Below are 24724 nucleotides of genomic sequence, written 5' to 3'. Positions count from 1 at the left end.
GTGGCTTTCCTGGTGCCAAGATTAAGAACATCTCAAAATGTCTGAAGCATATAGTTAAAAGGGAGTGTGAGAAGCTAGAAGTTATTGCACACATTGGTAGGAATGACATTGTTCAGGAAGACATTAAGGCTTTACAGACTGAATATAAGCGGTTAGTTAGAAGCTAAAACAAAAGAACCTCATAAGTTGTAAGGTTTGGTTGACTCCCAGTTCCAAGTTTGAGTGAGGGAAGGATAAAGGAAATATTTCAATGGCTAAAGAGGTTGTGCGATATTCAGGGATTCGGATTCTTGCATCTTTGGGATCTCTGCTGGGGCAGAAAAGACCTGTTCAAAAAGGACGGGTTTTACCTGAACCGGAAAAGGACCAATATCTTAGCGGGTAGATTTGCTAGGCCTATTAAGGGAGACTGTAAAGTATGGGGAGGACGATGGTGGTGGTAGTGGTGGTGGTGTGGGATAGGGGGATCCTACGTAGTAGAATAAATAGGAAGACAGATGAGGATAGTTCCAAATCTGAAAAGAACAAGCAAATTAGAAAACAGCGAGTCAGAGAACAAACCCTGAAGAATTAAACTGCATTTATTTCAATGCAAGGGGTTTTACAGGTAAGGCTGATGAACTCAGGGCATGTTTGGAAACACAGGATAGCTATTACAGAAACTTGGCTGAGGTACGGGCATGGCTGGCAACTCAATGTTCCAGGTTTCAGATGCTACAGAAAGGATAGAAAGATAAGCAAAGAGAAGAGGGAGCGACGTTTTTGATTAAGTAAAACATTACTGTTGTAACCAGAGAAGGTATTCCTAAACAATCATTCAGTGAAAATATATGGGTTGAAATTAGAAGAAAGGCATGATTACCTTTTTGGCATTGTACTATAGCCCTGCCACCATAAGTTAGAGATGGGAAGGGGAGGAAGCAGGCAGTGCAGGGATCCCCTGTGGTCGTTCCCCTCAACAATAAGTATTCCGCTTTGGATACTGTTGGGGGGGACGGCATAGTAGAGGTAAGCTGCAGTGACCGGGTCTCTGGCACGAGGTCCGGCTCAGAAGGGAAAGGGGGAGGGGAAGAGAGCGCTAGTTATAGGAGACTCTATAGTTAGAGGGACAGACAGGCGGTTCTGTGGACATGGGCGAGACCCTCGGATGGTTTGTTGCCTCCTGGGTGGCAGGGTCCGAAACATCTCGGACCGTGTCTTCAGAATCCTTCAGGGGGAGGGTGTGCAGCCAGAAGTCATGGTGCACATTCGCACCAATGACATAGGTAGGAAGAGGGGTGGGGAGGTCGTTCAGGAGCTCAGGGAGTTAGGCTGGAAGCTAAAAGCTAGGACGGACAGAGTCGTCATCTCTGGGTTGTTGTCGGTGTCACGTGACAGTGAGGCAAGGAAGAGGGAGAGAGTGCAAGTATGGTGTAGGAGGGAGGGCTTCAGGTATTTGGACAATTGGACTGCATTCTGGGGAAGGTGGGACCTGTACAAGCAGGACGGGTTGCACCTGAACCAGAAGGGCACCAATATCCTGGTAGGTAGGTTTGCTAGCACTCTTCGGAGGGGTTTAAACTAATTTGGCAGGGGGATGGGATCAGGACTTGTAGTCCAGCAAGTAGGTTAGCTGTTTTTCAGGATGTCCAAGAATGTAGGGAGGCTGTGGAGAAGGTAGCACTGACAGGGAATACTGGCGGACACAGATGGGTTCAAGTGTGTATACTTCAACGCAAGGAGTATCAGAAATAAGGTGGCTGAACTTAAGAAGTGGATCGGTACTTGGGACTACGATATTGTGGCCATCACAGAAATGTGGATAGAAGAGGCACAGGAATGGTTGTTGGAGGTTCCTGGTTACAGATGTTTCAGTAAGATTGGGGGGGCGGGGGGGGGGGGGGGGGAATGGTGTTGCTAATTAGAAATGGTATAACGGCTGCAGAAAGGCAGTTCGAGGGGGATGTGCCTTTGGAGGTAGTATGGGCTGAAGTCAGAAATAGGAAAGGAGCAGTCACCTTGTTGGGTGTTTACTATAGACCCCCCAATAGCAGAAGAGATGTGGAGAAACAGATTGGGAAACAGATTTTGGAAAGGTGCAGAAGCCACAGGGTCGTAGTCATGGGCGATTTCAACTTCCCAAATATTGATTGGAAGCTCTTTAGATCAAGTAGATTGGACTGGGCGGTGTTTGTGCAGTGTGTCCAGGATGCTTTTCTAACTCAGTATGTAGATTGTCCGACCAGAGGGGAGGCCATATTGGATTTGGTACTCGTAATGAACCGGGACAAATGATGGGCTTGTTAGTGGGTGAGCACTTTTGGTGATGGTGACCACAATTCTGTGACTTTGACCTTGGTTATGGAGAGAGATAGGTGCATGCAACAGGGTAGGTTTTACAATTGGGGGAAGGGTAAATACGATGCTGCAAGACAGGATCTGAGGAGCATAAGTTGGGAGCATAGGCTGTCAGAGAAGGATGTTGTTGAAATGTAGAACTTTTTCAAGGAATAGATACGACGTGTCCTTGATATGTATGTACCTGTCAGGCAGGAAAGAGATGGTCGTGTGAGGGAACCTTGGTTGACGAGGGAGGTTGAAGGTCTTCTAAGGAGGAAGAAGGAGGCTTACATAAGGTTGAGGAAACAAGGTTCAGACAGAGCATTGGAGGGATACAGGATAGCCAGGAGGGAGCTGAAGAAAGGGATTAGGAGAGCTAAGAGAGGGCATGAAAAATCTTTGGCGGGGAGGATCAAGGATAACCCCAAGGCCTTTTATGCGTATGTGAGAAACATGAGAATGACGAGAACGAGGGTAGGTCCGATCAAGGACAGCAGTGGGAGACTGTGTATTGAGTTGGAAGAGATAGGAGAGGTCTTGAATGAGTACTTTTCTTCAGTATTTACAAACGAGAGGGACCGTATTGTTGAAGAGGAGAGTATGAAACGGACTGGTAAGCTAGAGGAGATACTTGTTAGGGAGGAAGACGTGTTGGGTATTTTGAGAAACTTGAGGATAGACAAGTCCCCCGGGCCTGACGGGATATATCCTAGGATTATGTGGGAAGCAAGAGAGGAAATTGCAGAACCGTTGGCAATGATCTTTTCGTCTTCACTGTCAATGGGGGTGGTGCCAGGGGACTGGAGAGTGGCGAATGTTGTGCCCCTGTTCAAAAAAGGGAATAGGGATAACCCCGGGAATTACAGGCCAGTTAGTCTTACTTCGGTGGTAGGCAAAGTAATGGAAAGGGGACTGAGGGATAGGATTTATGAGTATCTGGAAAGACACTGCTTGATTAGGGACAGCCAGCACGGATTTGTGAAGGGTAGGTCTTGCCTTACAAGTCTTATTGAATTCTTTAAGGAGGTGACCAAGCATGTGGATGAGGGTAGAGCAGTGGATGTAGTGTACATGGATTTTAGTAAGGCATTTGAGAAGGTTCCCCATGGTAAGCTTATGCGGAAAGTCAGGAAGCATGGGATAGTGGGAAATTTGGCCAGTTGGATAGAGAACTGGCTAACCGGTCGAAGTCAGAGTGGTGGTAGATGGTAAATTTTCAGCCTGGAGCCTAGTTACAAGTGGAGTTTCGCAGGGATCAGTTCTGGGTCCTCTGCTGTTTGTAATTTTTATTAATGACTTGGAAGAGGGAGTCGAAGGGTGGGTCAGTAAATTTGCAGATGATATGAAGATTGGTGGAGTTGTGGATAGTGAGGAGGGCTGTTGTCGGCTGCAAAGGGACTTAGATATGATGCAGAGCTGGGCTGAGGACTGGCAGATGGAGTTCAACCCTGTCAAGTGTGAGGTTGTCCATTTTGGAAGGACAAATAAGAATGCGGAATACAGGGTTAACGGTCGGGTTCTTTGTAAGGTGGAGGAGCAGCGGGATCTTGGGGTTTATGTTCATAGAACTTTGAAAGTTGCCACTCAGGTGGATAGAGCTTATAAGAAGCCTATGGTGTATTAGCGTTCATTAGCAGAGGGATTGAATTCAAGAGTCGTGAGGTGATGTTGCAGCTGTACAGGACTTTGGTAAGGTTACATTTGGAGTACTGTGTGCAGTTCTGGTCGCCTCATTTTAGGACTGATGTAGAAGCTTTGGAGAGGGTGCAGAGGAGATTTACCAGGATGTTGCCTGGAATGGAGAATAGGCCGTACGAGGATAGGTTGAGAGTGCTAGGCCTTTTCTCATTGGAACGTCGAAGGATGAGGGGTGACTTGATAGAGGTTTATAAGATGATCAGAGGAATAGATAGAGTAGACAGTCAGAGACTTTTTCCCCCGGTACAAAAGTGTGTTACAAGGGGACATAAATTTAAGGTGAAGGGTGGAAGGAATAGGGGGGATGTCAGGGGTAGGTTCTTTACCCAGAGAGTGGTGGGGGCATGGAATGCGCTGCCTGTGGGAGTGGCAGAGTCAGAATCATTGGTGACCTTTAAGCGGCAATTGGATAGATGCTTAAGCTAGGACAAATGTTCGGCACAACATCGCGGGCCGCAGGGCCTATTCTGTGCTGTATTGTTCTATGTTCTATGTTCTAGGTAGGATTAAGGAACAATGAATGAATAAAGATATTGAGATTCTAGTCCTGAAAAAAAAATCATGTAGTAGGTATAGACAACTGGGTTCAAATGCATCTCTTAGAGAGTATGAAGAGTATAAGGACATTCTTAAGATGGAAATCAGGAAGGCCAAGAGGGGTTAGGAGATAGCCTTGGTAGATAAAGCAGTATAAGGATAATTCCAAGAGATTCTAGGAGTACATCACGAGCAAGATAGCAACTAGAGAGAGTTGGGCACCTTAAAGATCAAAGGGGTCACGTTTGAGTTGAACCTCGGGAGATGGGAGAGATCTTCAATGAATGTTTCACGTCAGTTTTTACTGTTGAGAAAGAAACTTAGAGAAATAAATGTTGATGTTTTGAAAATTGTTCACATAACAGAAGAGGAACTGCTGGTGATCTGAGAAAGTATAAAGGTGGGTAAATTTCTGGGACCAGAACTAGTGTGTCCCAAAACATTGTGGGAAGTTAGAGAGGAAATTGTTGGCTCCTTGCAGAAATATTTCTAACATGTATAAATACAGGTGAGGTGCCGATGACTGCAGAGTGGCTATTGTCATGCCTTTGTTAAAGAAGGGATGGAAGGAGAAACCTGGGAACTATAGACGTGTGGGTCTGACTTCGGTGGTGGGAAAGTTGTTTGAGAGGTTTCTATAGGATTTACATGCACTTGGATAGGCAAGGAATGATCAGGGATAGTCAGCATGGTTTTTTGCGAGGAAATTCGTGTCTCACAAACTTGATTTAAATTTTTGAGGAAGTAACCAAGACGACTGATTAGGGCAGAGCGGTAGACTTGGATAGTTTGCTTGAACTTTAGTAAAGCCTTTGACAATATTCCGCATGGTAGAATAATTAGTAAAGTAAGATTATATGGGACTCAGGATGAGCTTGCCAATTGGATACAATTGGCAGAAGACAAAGAAAAACAACATTCTAGATTAGAGTGGTGCTGGAAAAGCACAGCAGTTCAGGCACCATCTGAGGAGCAGGAAAATTGATGTTTCAGGCAAAGGCCCTTCATCAGGAATACAGGCAGAGTGCCTGCAGAGGGGAGAGAAAAATGAGGGGAGGGTGGGGATGGGGAGAAAGTAGCATAGAGTACTATAGGTGAATGGGGATGGGGATGAAGGTGATAGGTCAGAGAGGAGGGTGGAGTGGATAGGTGGAAAGGAAGATAGGCAGGTAGGACAACCCATGGGGACAGTGCTGAGCTGGAAGTTTGGAACTGGGGGTGAGGTAGGGGAAGGGGAAAGGGAAATGAGGAAACTGGTGAAGTCCATATTGACGCCCTGGGGTTGAAGTGTTCCAAGGCAGAAGATGAGGCATTCTTCCTCCAGGCGTCTGGTGGTGAGGGAGCGTCGGTGAAGGAGGCCCAGGACCTCCATGTCCTCGGCAGAGTGGGAGGGGGGAATTGAAATGTTGGGCCACAGGGCGGTGTGGTTAATTGGTGCAGGTGTCCCAGAGATGTTCCCTAAAGCACTCTGCTAGGAGGCGTCCAATCTCCCCAATGTAGAGGAGACCACATCGGGAGCAACGGATACAATAAATGATATTGGTGGATGTGCAGGTAAAACTTTGATGGATGTGGAAGGCTCCTTTAAGGGCCTTGGATGGAGGTGAGGGAGGTGGTGCAGGCGCAGGTTTTGCAATTCCTGTGGTGGCAGGGGAAGGTGCCAGGGTGGGAGGGTGGGTTGTTGAGGGACGTGGACCTGACCAGGTAGTCACGGAGGGAACGGTCTTTGCGGAAGGCGGAAAGGAGTGGGGAGGGAAATATATCCCTGGTAGTGGGGTCTGTTTGGAGGTGGCAGAAATGTCGGCGGATGATTTGGTTTATGCGAAGGTTGGTAGGGCCGAAGGTGTGCACTGGGGCGTTCTGTCCTTGTTATGGTTGGAGGGGTGGGGTCTGAGGGTGGAAGTACGGGATGTGGACGAGATGCGTTGGAGGGCATCTTTGAAAGGGAAGGAAAATTGCGGTCTCTAAAGGAGGAGGCCATCTGGTGTGTTCTGTGGTGGAACTAGTCCTCCTGGGAGCAGATACGGCCGAGGGGGAGAAATTGGGAATACGGGATGGCAATTTTGCAGGAGGTAGGGTGGGAAGAGGTGTAATCCAGGTAGCTGTGAGAGTCAGTGGGTTTGTAGAAAATGTCGGTGTCAAGTCGGTCGTCATTGATGGAGATGGTGAGGTCCAGGAAGGGGAGGGAGGTGTCAGAGATAGTCCAGGTAAATTTAAGGTCAGGGTGGAATGTGTTGATGAAGTTCATGAATTGCTCAACCTCCTCGCGGGAGCACAAGGTGGTGCCAATGCAGTCATCAATGTAGTGGAGGAAGAGGTGGGTCGTGGTGCGACCGTAACTACGGAAGATGGACTGTTCTATGTAGCCAACAAAGAAATAAGCATAGCTGGGGCACATACGGGTGCCCATGGCTACCCCTTTGGTCTGGAGGACATGGGAGGATTCGAAGGGGAAATTGTTGAGGGTGAGGACCAGTTCAGCCAAACAAATGAGTGTGTCAGTGGAAGGGTACTGTTGGGGATGTTGGGACAGGAAGAAATGGAGGGCTTGGAGGCCCTGGTCATGGCGGATGGAGATGTAGACTGCATTGGCGCCACCTCGTGCTCCGCAAGGAGGTTGAGCAATTCATCAACTTCACCAATACATTCCACCCTGACCTTCAATTTACCTGGACCATCTCTGACACCTCCCTCCTGTTCCTGGACCTCTCCATCTCCATTAATGACAACCGACTTGACACCAACATTTTTTACAAACCCACCGACTCCCACAGCTACCTGGATTACACCTCTTCCCACCCTACCTCTGCAAAAATGCCATCCCGTATTCCCAATTTCTCCGCCTCAGCCGTATCTGCTCCCAGGAGGACCGGTTCCACCACAGAACACCCTAAATGTCCTCCTTCTTTAGAGACCGCAATTTCCCTTCCCACGTGGTCAAAGATGCCCTCCAACTCATCTCGTCCACATCCTGCACCTCTGCACTCAGACCCCACCCCTCCAACCGTAACAAGGACAGAACCCCCCGGTGCTCACCTTCCACCCTACAAACCTTCGCATAAACCAAATCATCCACCGACATTTCTGCCACCTCCAAACGGACCCCACCACCAGGGATATATTTCCCTCCCCACCCCTTTCTGTCTTCCGCAAAGACCATTCCCTCTACGACTACCTGGTCAGGTCCATGCCCCCAAACAACCCACCCTCCAATCCTGGCACCTTCCCCTGCCACCGCAGGAATTGCAAAACCTGCGCCCGCACCACCTCCCTCACCTCCATCCAAGGCCCTAAAGGAGCCTTCCACATCCAAAGTTTTACCTGCACATCCACCAATATCATTTATTGTATCCGTTGCTGCCAATGCGGTCTCCTCTACAGTGGGGAGACTGGACACCTCCTAGCAGAGTGCTTTAGGGAACATCTCCGGGACACCCGCACCAATCAACCACACCGCGCTGTGGCCCAAAATTTCAACTCCTCCTCCCACTCAAGCGAAGACATGGAGGTTCTGGGCCTCCTTCACCGCTGCTCCCTCACCACCCGATGCCTGGAGGAAGAACGCCTCAACTTCCACCTTGGAACACTTCAACCCCAGGGCATCAATGTGGACTTCACCAGTTTCCTCATTTTCCCTTCCCCCACCTCACCCCAGCTCCAAACTTCCAGCTCAGCACTGTCCCCATGACTTGTCTTACCTGCCTATCTTCCTTTCCACCTATCCACTCCACCCTCCTCTCTGGTCTATCACCTCCATCTCCATCCCCATTCACCTATTGTACTCTATGCTACTTTCTCCCCATCCCCACCCTCCTCTCATTTATCTCTCCACCCTGCAGGCACTCTGCCTGTATTCAGAAGGGTCTTTGCCTGAAATGTCGATTTTCTTGCTCCTCGGATGCTGCCTGAACTGCTGTGCTTTTCCAGCACCACTCTAATCTTGAATCTGATTTCCAGCATCTGCAGCCCTTGTTTTTACAAAGAAAAACAACACTCCAGAGTTGTTTTTCAGACGGGAGGCCTGTTATTAGCAATGTTCCACAGGGATCAGTGCTGGGTCTACTTTTATTCGTCATTTATATAAATGATGTAGATGAGAATAAAGGTGGTATGGTTAGGAAGTTTGCAGATGACACCAAAATTGGTGGTGTACTGGACAGAGAAGAAGGTTTCTAAGATTAGAAATAGATTGTGACCAATTGAGTTAATCGTCTTAGGAGTTGCAGATTAAATTTAATTTGGATAAAGGCCCGGTATTTCATTTTGCTAAAACTAACAAGGTCAGTACTTATACAATTAAATGTAGGGTGTTGGGTAGTATTTTAGAACAGAGATGTCTCAGTGTTCTGGTACATAATTCTCTGAAGTTTACATCACATGTAGACAGGGAGGATAAAGTGAGGACTACAGATGCTGGGCGGCACGGTGGCACAGTGGTTAGCACTGCTGCCTCACAGCGCCTGAGACCCGGGTTCAATTCCCGCCTCAGGCGACTGACTGTGTGGAGTTTGCACGTTCTCCCCGTGTCTGCGTGGGTTTCCTCCGGGTGCTCCGGTTTCCTCCCACAGTCCAAAGATGTGCAGGTCAGGTGAATTGGCCATGCTAAATTGCCCATAGTGTTAGGTAAGGGGTAGATGTAGGGGTATGGGTGGGTTACGCTTCGGCGGGGCGGTGTGGACTTGTTGGGCCGAAGGGCCTGTTTCCACACTGTAAGTAATCTAATCTAATCTAATCTAATTATAGTGCTGGAAAAGCACATCAGGTGAGGCAGCATCCAAGGAGCAGGAGAATCGATGTTTTGGGCATAAGGCTGAATTCCTGAAGGGATTATGCCCGAAACGTCAATTCTCCTGCTTCTTGGATGCTGCCTGACCTGCTGTGCTTTTCCAGTATCACAATCACATATAGACAGAGTGGTTAAGAAGGTGTTTAGCACGCTTGCCTTCATTGCTCAGACCATTGAGTAAAGGAGCTGGGAAATCATGCTGAGATTTTACAGGATGCAAATGTGTCCAGTTCTGGTCATCCTGTTATAAGAAAGATATTATTAACTTAGAGAGGGTTCAAAGAGATTTACCAGGGTATTGCCAGGAATGGAAGGTTTGAGTTATAAGCAGCTGGATTGGCTGGGACATTTTCCACTGGAGTGTAGAAGGTTAATGGGATGACCTTATAGAGGTTTATAAAATCATGAGGAGTATAGATAAAGTGAAAGTGTCTTTTCCCTAGGGTGGAAGTAGGCGTATTTTTAAAGGTGAGAGGAGAAAGATTTAAAAAGAAGACATGAGGAGCAACTTTTTTTTAAAAAATCACACAACACCAGGTTATAGTCCAACAGGTTTAACTGGAAGCACACTAGCTTTTGGAGTGTTGCTCCTTCATCACGTGATAGTGGAGGACTCAATCCTAAGACAATCCTACAACCTGTAGGATCGAGTCCTCCACTATCACCTGATGAAGGAGCGTCACTCCGAAAGCTAGTGTGCTTCCAATTAAACCTGTTGAACTATAACCTGGTGTTTGTGATTTTTAACTTCGTACACCCCAGTCCAACATCGGCATCTTCAAATCATAACTTTTATTTTGAAACACAATAGTTCGCATATGCAATGAACTTCCAAAGAAAGTGATCGATGAGTGTACAGTTACAAAGTTTAAAAGCCATTTGGATAAGAACATGAATGAGAAATGTTTGGAGGGATATAGGCCAAACACAGGCAGGTGGGACTAGTTTAGTTTAGGATTATAGTCGGCATGGATTAGTTGGACTGGAAGGTGTCACAAAGCTAGTCCCTTTTGTTTTCTAAAAGCTGCTCCTTGGCTCAAGGATACTCTGTCCTTGATTTTTTTCAGAGGGGGAATAAACTGGGTCAGGCTCAAATCAGTCTGATTTGGTACAGAGATAAAAAGGATTTTGAGAGGTCTTTTGTTTATATGTAAACAGACAAGACTTCAGGCCAAAGTGGTCATGTTTTAGAAGTGACCTATATAAAGAAAGGGGAGTGTCAGCTCTCAAGCTGGGCAGTTTTAGTTCAGTGTTGAACTGGTTGGAAGTTCCATAGGGAGCTGAGTGGAAACTCACTCACTCTCTTTCTGCCCTTCAATTTCAACCTGTAAGCATGTGTTTTTAAAAGGGAGTTTGCTTATTGGGACTGTTGTGTATATTTGAAACAGCATAATTAAGTCTAGTTGGATAAGCGGAGTTCATTTAGGAGGGTTCTTTATTCTGTTCTTTGTGTTTTATTGTGTAATTTTTTGAATAAATGTTTGTCTGTTTTAAAATCTAGTAGTCAATCTAGCTAACTTAATCCGGGTAATTTTCACTGTACACTAACCGACACAAATTGCTAAGTTGTGGTATGAGCTGCCTGCTTAAGAATGTTTTGAGTGGTCTGGCTTAGTCCATAACAGATTGGTGCTCTTTGCAGGATTTTAAACGGTGAGTGATAGGTCCTAGTGTCTTTATTGTGGGTATTGGTTTGGTTGGGTAGACAAAGCTTGGGATAGTATTAGCTCTTTCAGTTGCCAAAAGTTTTCTAGATATGGATGCAGTGACTATGGAAGGCTTGCAAAAAGTGAGTAAGACCAAGTTGCAAGAATCAGCAGAGAAGCTGGAGCTGGAACTGGAACTGCCTGTTTATGTGAGGAAAGAAGAGATAATGACAGCAGTAGCTCAGCATTTAAACTTGCTGGAGAAACTATCAGAATCTATAGAGATGGCAAGAATTCAATTGCAAATGAACCAGCTTGAGTTCGAGACGAGGGATAAGGAAAGGGCAGAAGAAATTAAATAGTTTGAGATACAATTAAAAGCAGAAGGAAGGGAAAAAGAGCAGCAGAACAGAGAAAAAGAGAGAGGAGAGAAAAAAAAAAGAGGGAGCTTTTGACCTTCAAAAACTGACACTTAAAAAGGAAAGTCAGCTTGAAAGGCTGGAGATAAAGGCTGAGGGTAAGCTCAGTGAGCAAGTAGTGCAAACTCATGTGGAGGAGCAGAGAGTTAAAACAGCGAGGTTAGCAGCTAAAGTGGCTGATGATTATGAGCTGGTTCATAAAACTCAGTTTGGCTTCCAGAATCAATTTTAATCCATGAGAGGTAGAAGTTGGGGCAAAGAGAAATCCTCACGTGGATAGGGAAGGGTGAAGATCATAAGGATTACCACAGGGCAAAAGAAAACCCTTGAGAGGGACAAAGAAGTTAAAAAGCTCTGGTGTTTTCATTGTAATAAAGTGGGGGACACAAAATCACAGTGTTGGTGGGCTAGGAGAAAGCCAGATGTAGGAAAACCAGACAAGCCTGGAAGTTTTGTTGGACTTGTAACAAAAAGCACAAGGGAAGTGAGACAACTGTCTCAGAGTGTATAAGATGATCAGAGGTTGTTTAAGGAGAAAGTGCCAGATTGGCTTAAAAAGTATACACGCAAGGGTAAAGTTTATTCACATAGGCCAGGAGTGGTAGGTAAAGAGGTTACAATATTAAGGGACACAGGATCCTCTCAGTCGGTAATGCTGAAGGATGAGGAGATATGCATTCCTGAGGGTCTATTGCCAGAAAAGTTACTGGTAACAGGAATTCATGATGAGACAAAAAGTGCTCAAGTCTGTAAAGTGAGGCTACAGAGTCCAGAGAAGACTGGAGAATTTGTGGTAGGAGCACTGGGCAAACTCTCAAGTCCAGGAATGCAATTTGTCCTTGCAAATGATAATGCTGATTCACCGGTAGGCGTGCTGCCTACTCTAGTTGAAAAGCTAGTGGAGACACAGGCAACTGAAGATGTGATGAATGCTTTTCTGGAATTTTCCCTGATTGTGTGATCACAAGATCATAGAGGCACAATTTGAAGCAGGAGAGATCAAAGGGCACACATAAGGAAGCTGACAGTGTTATCCAAAACTTCCTTTGATCATATAAGTGGAACAGAGAAAGAGCAGATAGGTAAATATGCAAGCATCTTTAGCTCTACTAAGCTGATTGAATTATAGCAAAAAAATGAGGAATTAAAACAATTATATCAAAAGGCATTTACTAAGAAAAAAGGTGAATACATTCCTATGTATTATTACTTAACAAATGTGTCTTAATGAGGAAATGGAGACCATCACACATTCAAGTATATGAGAAATGGGCAGAGATTCATCAAATTGTTTTGCCAGCAGCATATAGAAAGAAGGTACTGCGAGTGGAACATGAGCTATCACTTTGAGGTCATTTAGGGGTGAAGAAAACACAGGCTAAATACAAAGACATTTTTAGTGGCCTGGACAAAGATGTAGTTGAATTTTGCCAGACAGGTCATACATATCAGCTAATTGGAAAATCACAGGCAGTAATAAAACCTGCACCTTTAATACCTATTCCAACATTTGCGGAACTTTCACAAGAGTCTTGATGGATTGCATAGGTCCCCTACCTCAAAGAAAAAGTGGGAATAAGTATTTATTAACAATAATGGATGTGTTAACTAGATTTCCAGAGGCAATCCCATTACGCTAAATCATAGCTAAAAGGGTTGGAGAAGAATTACTTCAATTTTTTTTAAACTAGATACGGACTGCCAATAGAGTTCCAGTCAGATCAAGGATCAGACTTCACATCCAAACTATTCAAGGCAGTTGTGGATAAAGCAATTCAAATTTACTGCGTACTATCCAGAATCGCAGGGAGCACTAGAGAGATGGCATCAAATACTAAAGACCATGTTAAGGACTTATGGTCAGGATTATCCAGATGATTGGGATAAGGGAGTTCCATTTGTATTTTTGCAATCAGAGATGCACCAAATGAATCAACCAAATTCAATCCATTTACATTAATTTTTTGGGCAACAATTAAGAGGACCATTAAAACTGATGCAGAGAAATTAATAAATCAGAATTCAGAGACCACCCATTGGAATTATGTGTGACATTTTACAGAACAATTAAATATAGCTGGAGAGCTGGCTAAACAACATTTAAAAGTATCACAGCATACAATGAAACAAGAAGCAGCTAAGAAATCACAAATTCGCAATTGTGCAATTGGGGAAAAGGCATGGTGTTACTTCCAGTAACACATGAGCCTTCAAAGTAAGGTTCAGTGGAACGTGTCAAATTGAGAAGAAATTGAGTGAGGTGAACTACTTGCTAAGGACTCCAGACAGGAAGAAATCTCACAGTGTGTGTCATGTGAATATGCTCAAAAGGTATTTTCAAAGGGAAGGAAAGCAAGAGGAGAAGGTGTTCATGATTATAGCACAGAAGGAAGAACCAAATTCAGAGGATTCTGAATTGGACATTCCTCAAATCAAATTGGAAAATTAGGAAGTTATTAAAAGTTAGAATAAATTATTGAGAGTTACCTTCCACAAGTAAATCAAAATGACATGGAAGAGTTATTACTATCACATGGGGAGATAGGCGAAAATAAGCTGGGAAGTACTAACCTAATTGTGCATGATGTAGATATAGGATATGCTGTTCCGATTAAGCAACATCCTTATAGACAAAACCCTCTAAAGTTGGTACAGGTTCAGAAGGAGATAGAGCAATGCTCCAAGATGGCATAATTGAAGTGAGTTACAGTGACTGGAGTTCACCCATAGTCATGGTGCGAAAGCCAGATGATACCCAACAGTTATGTGTGGACTATCGCAAAGTCAACGCCATTACAAAGACTGATGCATATCCAATTCCACGATTGGAGGACTGTGTCGAAGAAGTGGGACAAGCAATTTACATTTTGAAGTTGAATTTGCTCAGAGTCCACTGCCAAGTACCTCTGTCAGAGAGAGCAAAGGCAATTTTGGCTTTCGTAACAGCAAATGGACTATATCAGTTCAAAGCCATGCCATTTGTTATGAAAAATGCTCAGCCACATTTCAAAGACTGACTAATAAGGTCATTGCCGGATTACCCAAACATGTGCTGTATATTAGTGACATGGTGATTTTTAGTCACTCCTGGAAGGAACATTTACAGAATTGACGGACTTGTACCATTGACTTCAGAAGGCAGGCTTAGTGGTACACCTAGCTAAAAGTGAATTTGCCAAAGCCCAAGTCACCTTCCTGGGCCATGTTACTGGACGTGGACAAATGGCCCCACGGAATGTGAAAACAAAAGTAATTGGGGAATTTCCTATCTGTAGACAAAAAAGCAGTACTACAGTTCCAGAGATTCAGTGACATTTGTGGAAAAATTTAAGGACATAAATGCCAGACTGTTTCGATGGACCTTGTTGTTGCAGTCATTCAATTTGACAATTGTGCATGTGGCAGGTTGCAAAAAACATGATTGCTGATGCGTTATCGAGACTCCAATGATACAAAGAAGTGTTTGGTGGTCTGAATTTGCATGTGGTTGTGCATGTTTGCATGTTTATAGTTAGTATAGTATATATGTGTGTTTATACTACTATCTGGGTTTTGAAGGGTTAAAAATGAAGCTCTTTTTTAGTATTGATGGTTTTTTTTGGGGTGGGGGGGGGCAAGATACGTCACAAAGCTAGTCCCTTGGCTCAAGGATACTGTCTTTGATTTTTTTTCAGAGGGGTAATACACCAGGCTCCAACCAGTCTGGTTTGGTAGAGAGATAAAAAGGATTTTGAGAGGCCTTTTGTTCATATATAAACAGATGAGACTTCAGGCCAAAGTGGTCATGTTTTGGAAGTCACCTGTACAATAAAATGGGAGTGGTCAGCTCTCTAGCTGGTTGGCAGTTTTAGTTCGGTCTTGAACTGGTTGGAAATTCCACAGGGAGCTGTGTGGAAACGCTCTCCCTCTCTCTCTCTCCTTTTCTGCCCTTCAACTTCAAGCTGTAAGTATGTGTTCCATTTATACTGATTTTTAAAGGGAGTTGGCTCATTGGGACTGTTGTGTATATTCGGAACAGCGTAATTAAGTCTGGTTGGACAGGTAGGGTTCTGATAGGGGTTCTTTATTCTGTTCTTTGCATTTCATTGTGTAATTTTGTGAATAGATTTTTGATTGTTTTAAAATCTAGTAGTCAACCTAGCTAACTTATTCCAGGTAATTTTCACTGTATACTTACCGAAACAAATTGCAAAGTTATGGTCTGAGCCGCCTGCTTAATAATGTTTTGAGTAGTCTGTCTTAGTCCATAACAAAGGTCTGTTTCCATGCTGTTTGCTTGTACAATAGTCACCCTGTATCCGTGGGTGATATATTCCAAGACCTACCGTGGATACCCAAAACCACGGACAGTAGCAAACCCATCATGTAAATGGGAAACATACCTCCCCAGCAGCACCCTGATCCCTGGTTCTGGAATGTTCCATGCAATATTTTCAGGCTGCGGTAAACCGCGGAAACCATTTCCGCAGATACGGAGGTTCTACTGTACAAGGATTTTTTATCAGGATTGGATGACACAAAATTTTGCATTTTAAGACAATCAGTGCAGCAAACAGACTAAACACAAGACTGACTAAATACACTTTTAAGTTACTACAAAAAGTAAGTATAGAACAGAAGTTTTGGATAACTGTTGACACACTAAAAACAGCATCAGGTATATATTATACTGTTCTTTAAATTGATTGTAGGGCAGTTTCTGCAGATTGTAAGGTAGCAAATATAATCCTACTATTAGTGAAAGGATGGGGGAAGAAACAGGTCACAACATACCTCTTAGCATAATAATGCTAGATCTATTATAAAGAATATGGTAATTGGAAACTTAAGATGAGGAGGAACTTCTTCACTTAGAGAAAGGTATATCTTGGAATTCTATACCCGTGGGGTGTAGAGGCCGAGTCATAAAATGTTCCTTAAAACAGAAATTAATAGATTTCTAAGTAGTAAAGATAGAGTGATAATGGGACCATGCAGGAAAATCAGCCATAATGTAATTGAATGACGGGGATTTCTCGAGAGTCCAATTAGCCTACTCCAACTTCTCGCTTCTCTCTACAATCCTATCATTTCCCATTAACTTAATTAACTGACTTGAAAACGTATCACTGTTCCAACCCTCACTGGGTCAAACATCCTGGAACTCTCTCCCTACATTGAGATTACTTACATAGTTCAAGAAGTCAGCTCATCATCACCTTCACAGGGGCAACTTTAGATTGGTAATAAGAGCTGGCCCAGGCAAGGCTCCCATCTGCTGAATGAAAAAAATGCCAATATTCCTATCTATCTGTTGCCTTTGTCCTAGGTGGTAGAGGTTCTGGATGTAGAAAGTGCTGTCAAAAGCTTTTGAGAATTGTTGTAGTAGATTTGATAGACGGTGTACACTTTTGCCACTGTGTATCAGTGGAGGAGGGAATAATGTGAAAAATGTAAACAGGGTACCAATGAGGGGGCTTGTTTTAAAATCAGAAATTGCTAGAAAAACCTAAGTCAGTTGGCATCTGTGAAGAGAAAGCAGAATTAACATCTAGTACTCTTCTTCAAAAGTGGATTGTATCCTGGATGGTGTCAAGCTTCAATTGTTGTTGGATCTGTACCCATCCAGGCAAATGGGTAGTATTGTACCATACTTGTAAATTGTGCAATGTAAATGACAGACACTATTTGCTAAGTCAGGTGGTGAGTTACTGTTTTCAGAATTTCCAGCCTCTCACCTGCTCTTGAAGCCAAGTATTTATATGGCTAGTCCAGTTCATTTTCTGGTCAATGGTAATCCCAGAACATTAACCATGGGAATTCAGCAATGGTAATCCATCGTATGTCAAAGGGCGATAATTGGATTCTCTCTTGATGGAGGTGGTTATTGTCTGGGAGAAAGAGAGGACTGCAGATGCTGGAGATCAGAATCAAGAAGTGTGGTGGTGGAAAAGAACAGTTGGTCAGGCAGCATTTGAGGAGCAGGTGAGCTGACCATCAGAAAAGTGATGAAGAGCTTATGCTCAAAACATCAACTTTCCTGCTCCTCAGATGGTTGTCATCTGGAACTGTTGTGGCATAAATTTTACTTGTCAATCGGGAAGTACTGAACCCTGAAATTTTACAAGTCTGAATTTTATCCAGGCCTTACTGCATTTGGACATGGGCTTCTTCAATATCTTTGGAGCTATAAATGGTACCAAACTTGGTGCAAACAACAGCAAATGTCTCCATTTCTGATCTTATGATAGAAGAAGGTCATGAAGCCGCTGAAAATAGTTGGGCTTAGGGCATTACCAAGGAATTCCCGATTCTAGAAACACTTATAATAGAAACAGAAAGAACTGTGGATGCTGTAAACCAGAAGCAAAAACAGAAGTTGCTGGAAAAACTCAGCAGGTCTAACAGCATCTGCGAACAGAAACCAAAGTTGATGTTTTGGGTTTGGTAATCCCTCCAGAGAATTGATGGTAGCTAAGAAAATGTTGGTTTATACGCAAAAGATAGTGTGGGGGAAGAGGTGAGGAGTAAATGATGGGTAAGAATAGACTCCAAAAAGAGAAAGAACAGTTGGACAGACAAAGGAGTTGATAATGATCTGGCTGACAGTGAATAGCTGTTAGGGGACACTGTTATTGGCTAACAATAAGTAGTGTGTAATGGCAGATTATGTGATAACAAAGTCAAAGAGTGTGGTGATGGAAAAGCACAGTTAGTCAGACAGCATCCAAGAATTCCTGATGAAGAGATTATGCTCGAAACGTCGATTCTCCTGCTCCTTGGATGCTGCCTGACCTGCTGCGCTTTTGCAGCAACACATTTTCAGCTCTGATCTCCAGCATCTACCGTCCTCACTTTCTCCCAAAGAAAGAGCAGACTTAGCAGACATTCTGATTGGCAGGATGAGATTTATAAGGATCTGTGTTTGGGACTGAACTATTCCAGGTATTTATTAATGAATTTGATATAAATATTAGGTACATTAAGTATCCAAATTATCAAAAGATTACCATTACTGAATTTCACTGAATTCAGTTTTGATAGTGCTCCTTATTGCCACATTCAGTTAAATGCTGCCTCAATATCAAGCAGGAAGCTGGAAAAGCACAGCAAGCCAGGCATCAGGAGGTGAAGTTGACGCTTTGGGGTTTAACTCTTTGTCAGGACTGGGGGTGGGTGTAATGGGAGCTGCAGGGTGGTAAGGTAGAGGGAAGACAGGTAGAGGGTATGACCTGGTTGGTTGATGGGAGGGATGAATCTGGTAGGTGGCTAAGAAGAATGGAATGGAAGGGGAGGGGCTGAGAAGGGGGTTAGGGGATGGGGGGGATGAGTTGGGGGATGGGAGGGAGTCAGGAGATGGGGAGGGAGATTATTTGAAATTGGAGAACTCAATGTTGAGTCCTCCAGACTGTAGGCTGTCCAAGTAGGTAATGAGATATTGTTCCTCCAATTTGCGGTTTGGCTCATTGTAGCATTGGAGGCGGCCAAGGATGGTCATGTCAGAAAGGGGGTGGGAAGGGGAATTAAAATGGGTGGTGACTGGGAGGCCTGGTCAGCCCCTGCTAAGATGCATAGCGAAACATTCCCTTAGTTTACGTTTGGTTTCTCCAATGTAGAGAAGACCACATTGGGAGCACCGGACACAAACTAGGTTGGACGAGAGGCAGGTGAACCTCTGTCTCAACTGAACGGACTATTTGGGGCCCGGGATGGAGGTGGTGTACCAGCAGGTTTTGCACCTTTCTGGTTGCAGGGGAACGTACCTGGGGTTCGGGGGGATTGATGGAGAGAACGGCACAAACCAAGGACTATCAAAGGGAATAATCCTTGTGGAAAGCAGAGAGGGATGGGGAGGGGAAGATGTCTTTGGTGGTGGGGTCTAGATGGAGTTGGCGGAAGTGTTTAAGGATGGTGCATTGGATGCGGAGACTGGTGGGGTGGTAGGTGAGGTCAAGGGGGACTCTGTCTTTATTGCTAGAGCCCCTCCCCCACTTTGCTTTTCTCTCAGCCACCTACCGGATTCATTCCTCCCATCTCCCAACCAGGTTAAACCCACTACCTGTCTCCACCCTGCCCCCTCCCCCCAACCCTTTTATTTGCAGCTCCCCCAAAACCCAGTCCCAACCCTGAAGACTTACACTCGAAATGTCAATTTCTGCACCTCTTCATGCTGCCTGCCTTGCTGTATCCTTCCAGCCTCCTGCTTGTCTACCTTGGATTCCAGCATCTGCAGTTTATTTGCCTCAATGTCAAAAGCATTTATCCTCAATCCCCATAGAGTTCAGCTACTTCATCCAGGTTTACTTACCATTCTAGTAAATGTATACTGTATTGCCTCCAATAGCTACATGTCTTGCTTAAAGTATGGTCCCACAACTGCAATATGTAGCTCACCAGAGCTTTGTAAAGAAAGGCCCCAGTTTACAAATACGCAACTTACAAAAACTTGTACGAGATTCCATAATTTTAAGGATCCAACATGCAAACATTTGCTCATACTTACTAATGGAAGTTTCGTACTGAACTGTGTTTCGCCTTGTGTACACATTCGTAACCTAGTGTTCTCCTGTACCGCTATAGTACAACATCCATCCACAGTATTTTAGTCTTCCAGCTTTAAAGGCCAACTTTCCATTAGTATTCTTGATTAATTTCTACATCCATTCATGATTTTTTACACGATCCACAAAACCTTTCAGATCCTCAATGTTTCTAAGTTTGCATCATATAGAAAGTACTCTGTTCTATCATTAGGGTATCTGCTTTGGACCCAAGAATGTTTGCTTATTTTGTCACAGCTTTCGGAGGTTCCAAATTCAGTAATGGCAATCTTTAACAATGTGGCTTTCTCTCTGTAATGTATCTAGTATTTACATCTAATTCATGAATCAATACATGAATTAGTTGAGTCCCCAACAGAGATCCTGCCAATCAGATACCTGCCAAGTCTGCTCTTTCTTTGGGTTGATTATGATACTCCATGTAAGTTCCTTTCAATGCTTCTTCTTTGTACCTCGCACCACCTGTTTAATCAATTTTGTTTTTGTTTTACCATATATACTCGTGTATAGGTCAAATTTCGAAGTTTTTTTTAAAGCTGAAATTAGGGAGTCAACTAACACACACGAGGTATTGTTTGAGGGGATGAAAATCATGCTTGGTACGAGTCAGAAAATGAACAAACAAGAGCCAGATCTCTATATAAAATAATAAACAGCAATAGGAAAAATAATTATGGCCATTATTGAATATTTATCTACAAAATAACTGTCTCATTTCTGCCTGGTGGAATGGTATAGTATGCATCCCGTACCCACAGGAGACACTTTATGAGACCAACTGTGGAAGCCCGAAATCACGGATAGGTGCGAACCCATTCATTTAAATGAGAAACTTACCTTCCTAGCAGCCCCCGGTTCCTGGTTCCGGAGTGTTCCCTGTAATATATTCAGGCCATGGTAAACCGCAGGGAACTGAAACCACAGAAACCGACTCAGTAGATATGGCAGTCGCCCTGTACTATTGTACCATTACAGTAATTCTGAAAACCTGGAGTTGAACGTGACAGTTGGCAGACTGGATGACCTAGAACCAAGTGGTATGGCCAATAGATTGGAACGCCGGAGGGAGCACAATGGGCAGGCACACTGACTCATAAATATTGATCTATAACTGTGAACAACTAGGATCAACTTCTACACGAGATATATGGAAAATAAAAGATTTTTTTGGCCCCAAATAAGGGGTCAACTTACACATAAGATTGACCCATACATTTTCAAAGTCGGTTTTTCACTTTTGCATCAATTAATTAAATTGAAACTAGTCATCATTTTCATTTATTAACACTAAAGAAATTTAAATAAAGCCATGTTTTAAAGGAGAAGGCTTACAAAAGAAAACTGTTACCACTCAGTTATCAGCATTACCTTCTCTCTCCATCCGAACACAAGACTGTGATGGGTTTTTTCCTGAGTTCTGGTTAATGCCGATCTGATGTGATTGTAAACCAGATAAGCTGCAAGATGACATGGTTAAATCTAGACATAAAAGCACACAGATATTATTTTTTTTTAAATGATTCAAAACTACCAGTATATTTATAAAATAATAGATTTCCAAATAGAGATATAGTAAGTGGGTATACCCATAGAGATGGGAGTGGCTTAGGTCAAAAGATTAAAAAATTAGTGACCAAAAAGAAAAAGGTGTCTGAAACTTTCCTGGACAAAAAATCATTAACTTTAGCACTTTTCATGATCTACAGTGAAATGTAATTGCTTCTCAACCAGTTAAATTGAGTGGAATTACTAGACTTGGAGTAGAAATATTCACTACGATTACTGTCAAGAACGTCAAGAATATTTGTTTTAGCATTCAGTCCAGTTGCTGAATGTCGTAGAGGATGAAATCCATATGACCAACAGACAATGATCTTGCTGGATAAGTACACAGAATCCCTGCAGTGTGGAAGATGTCACCTGAGGTCCAAACCACACTTTGGAAACACTAATCAAGCTTATGGTTCTACATATCAAATGAACAAATTATCATTCCCCAGCAAACAAGATGTGCGTGTAATTTGCTCTCTTTTCAAAGTTTGGGAGAAGATTTGTAGCTTGGGTGTTCGTTGTTGTGATTCTGTTTGCCGAGCTGGGAGTTTGTGTTGCAGACATTTCATCCCCTGTCTAGGTGACATCCTCAGTGCTTGGGAGCCTCCTGTGAAGCGCTTCTGTGATCTTTCCTCCGGCATTTGTAGTGGTTTGTCTCTGCCGCTTCCGGTTGTCAGTTCCAGTTGTCCGCCGCAAAGGCCGGTACATTGGGTCCAGGTCGATGTGCTTACTGATTGGGTCAGATATGTAGATGACATGACACCTTTGTAATCATTAAAAACACAGAAATAGAGAACACACATCGGATCATTAACGCCACACTCACAGGAATCTGATTCACTAGAGAGGAAGAAAAGGACAACCAACTCCCATTCCTAGACGTGACGGTACAGAGAACACCGAACGGAGAATTCACCACAAAGGTTTACAGGAAAGCCACACACACAGACCAAGTCCTAAACTATGAAAGCAACCACCCCAACACACACAAAAGTAGTTACATCAAGACACTATTCAAAAGGGCCACAACACACTGCAGTACACCAGAACTGCAAAAAGAGATAGAAGAACACCTATACAATGTATTCGCCAAAAACGGATACCCCTGCAATTTCATCAACAGATGTCTAAGGGAAAAACAATGGAATGAGGACATGCCACAACCCAAAGGACGAGCCACAATACCATACTTCAAAAACATTTCTGAACTGACAGCCAGACTACTGCGACCACTAGGACTCATAACCGCACACAAACTAACAGCCACTCTCAGACAACAACTCACCAGGACGAAGGACCCGATACCCAGCATGAGCAAAACCAATGTATTGTACAAAATCCCATGCAAGGACTGCACAAAACACTACATCGGACAAACAGGAAGACAGCTAACAATCCAAATCCATGAACACCAACCAGCCACGAAACGACATGACCAGCTATCCTTAGTAGCCACACACTCAGATGGCAACCAACATGATTTCGACTGGGACAACACTACTATTACCAGACAAGACAAACAGAGAACAGCCAGGGAATTCCTAGAGGCAGGGCACTCATCCACAGATTCAATCAATAAGCACATAGACCTGGACCCAATATACCGGCCACTGCAGCGGACAGCTGGAACTGACAACTGGAAACGGCAGATACAAATCACTATAAATGCCGGAGGAAAGATCACAGAAGCGCTTCACAGGAGGCTCCTATGTTCTCTTTTCAAGCCGTATTACATACTACATTCACTTCATGTGGATAATGTTTCCATATTTGTTTTTTTTTTGGACAAAAAACTGACAGCTGAGTTTGATAGCAATTTTGAAAACAAGCTTCTTTATCTTCCAAGTTCTGTATTCTTTGTGCTAACTGAATAGTATAGTCTCAAAAAGGGAACAGCATTACTGTCACATTTCCTACTGATTTCTCAACTTCTGAATCCTATTTTGTCGGATGTTAGATGCACAGAATAATTCATATTGCTAGGACAAGGACATATGATGTTTCAAATTTAGAACTGTATGTCTTTCTGAGGCGTGATAGTTTTTATGCAAGTGTTGTCTGGTGTCTGATGTGCCTGTTTCAGAGTTAAAATCAAAAACACCAAAATTTAGCTCAATGGCCTCTATTTCCTCCAGAAAAGAAAGAGAGATCTTTTTCATTTGAAAGATGGGTGTACCTATATGATCAGGGCTAATCCTCTGTAACCTGTAGGTATATTCAAAACCAACAATAATTCCTCATAATATTGATTCAGACAATGTTGCTTTGTTATGGACCAGGCCAGACCTCTCAAAACATGTCAAGAATGTAGCCCAGACCCTAACTTTGCTAGTTGTTTTAAGCAGACGTAAAGTGGATATTCCAGGAGAGATGCCACTGATCAAACCACTTAGTTTTAAACAAACATAATTTACTTAGAAGATTACTGAATGAAACACAAACAAAAGAGAACAAAATACAGAATAACAACCTATCCAAAAACCCAACAGACTTCCTCAACTTAATGATGCTGTTCATAATACTTGCAACAATCCCCAAAAATACGCCTTGGCACAACGGTAAAATCAAATACAGGTTCTTACAGGAAAGAAGTCAGAGAGAGATCAGCATGGACCTGCTTCTTTGGGTCCAGCAGCTTTTTCAACACTACTGCAAAAAACCAGAAAAAAGCTGAGCTGGGAGAACTGGCCACTCTCCTTTCATTGTACAAGTGTTTTTTTTAAAAAGACTTGAAAGTCTTTTGTCTGAGGCAATATCTGTTAGCTATAATCAAACTAGCCCTACAACCCTTCAACTTAAACTTTTCGGAGTCTGTGTCTTTTACCACCTCTCTGAAAAAAACCAAGAGCAACATAACCTTGTTAAAGGAACAGCATCTTCACAGCTTTATTATAATAGTAAAACAGGGAACGTTCATTATAATTTTGCTTGCCAGAGTTCATGCCCCATGTCCTGCCAATCCTGGGTTGAAGTTCTAAGATTTACACATCTTTATTTAAAGTCAGGATTATATCTGAAAATTCATGACTTGAAATGTCAGTGATTCTAATGAATCAGTGCTTCAACATAAAAACTGGTGCTGTATTATGATTTGGAGATGCCGGTGTTGGACTGGGGTGTACAAAGTTAAAAATTGCACAGCACCAGGTTATAGTCCAACAGGTTTAATTGGAAGCACACTAGCCTTCGGAGCGACGCTGATGAAGAAGCGTCGCTCCGAAAGCTAGT

General features: G+C 43.4%; 1 protein-coding gene across 2 annotated transcripts in view; it reads right to left on the bottom strand.

Annotated features, from left to right (window-relative positions):
- Nucleotides 1-24724, bottom strand: part of wdr32 (WD repeat domain 32) — an 88037-nt gene that overhangs the window by 6493 nt on the left and 56820 nt on the right. The window contains exon 5 of one of the 2 annotated variants that reach the window (XM_072583700.1): nt 21314-21424. The exons of the other annotated variant lie outside the window; for it this stretch is intronic. Within the exon in view, the coding sequence (XP_072439801.1) occupies nt 21314-21424 (111 nt within the window). The remainder of the gene's footprint in view (nt 1-21313; nt 21425-24724) is intronic. 2 annotated transcript variants of the gene reach the window in all.

This window comes from Chiloscyllium punctatum, chromosome 14, assembly GCF_047496795.1.
Source record: "Chiloscyllium punctatum isolate Juve2018m chromosome 14, sChiPun1.3, whole genome shotgun sequence".
NCBI lineage: Eukaryota > Metazoa > Chordata > Chondrichthyes > Orectolobiformes > Hemiscylliidae > Chiloscyllium > Chiloscyllium punctatum.
This window is presented reverse-complemented; position numbering and strand designations above follow the sequence as displayed.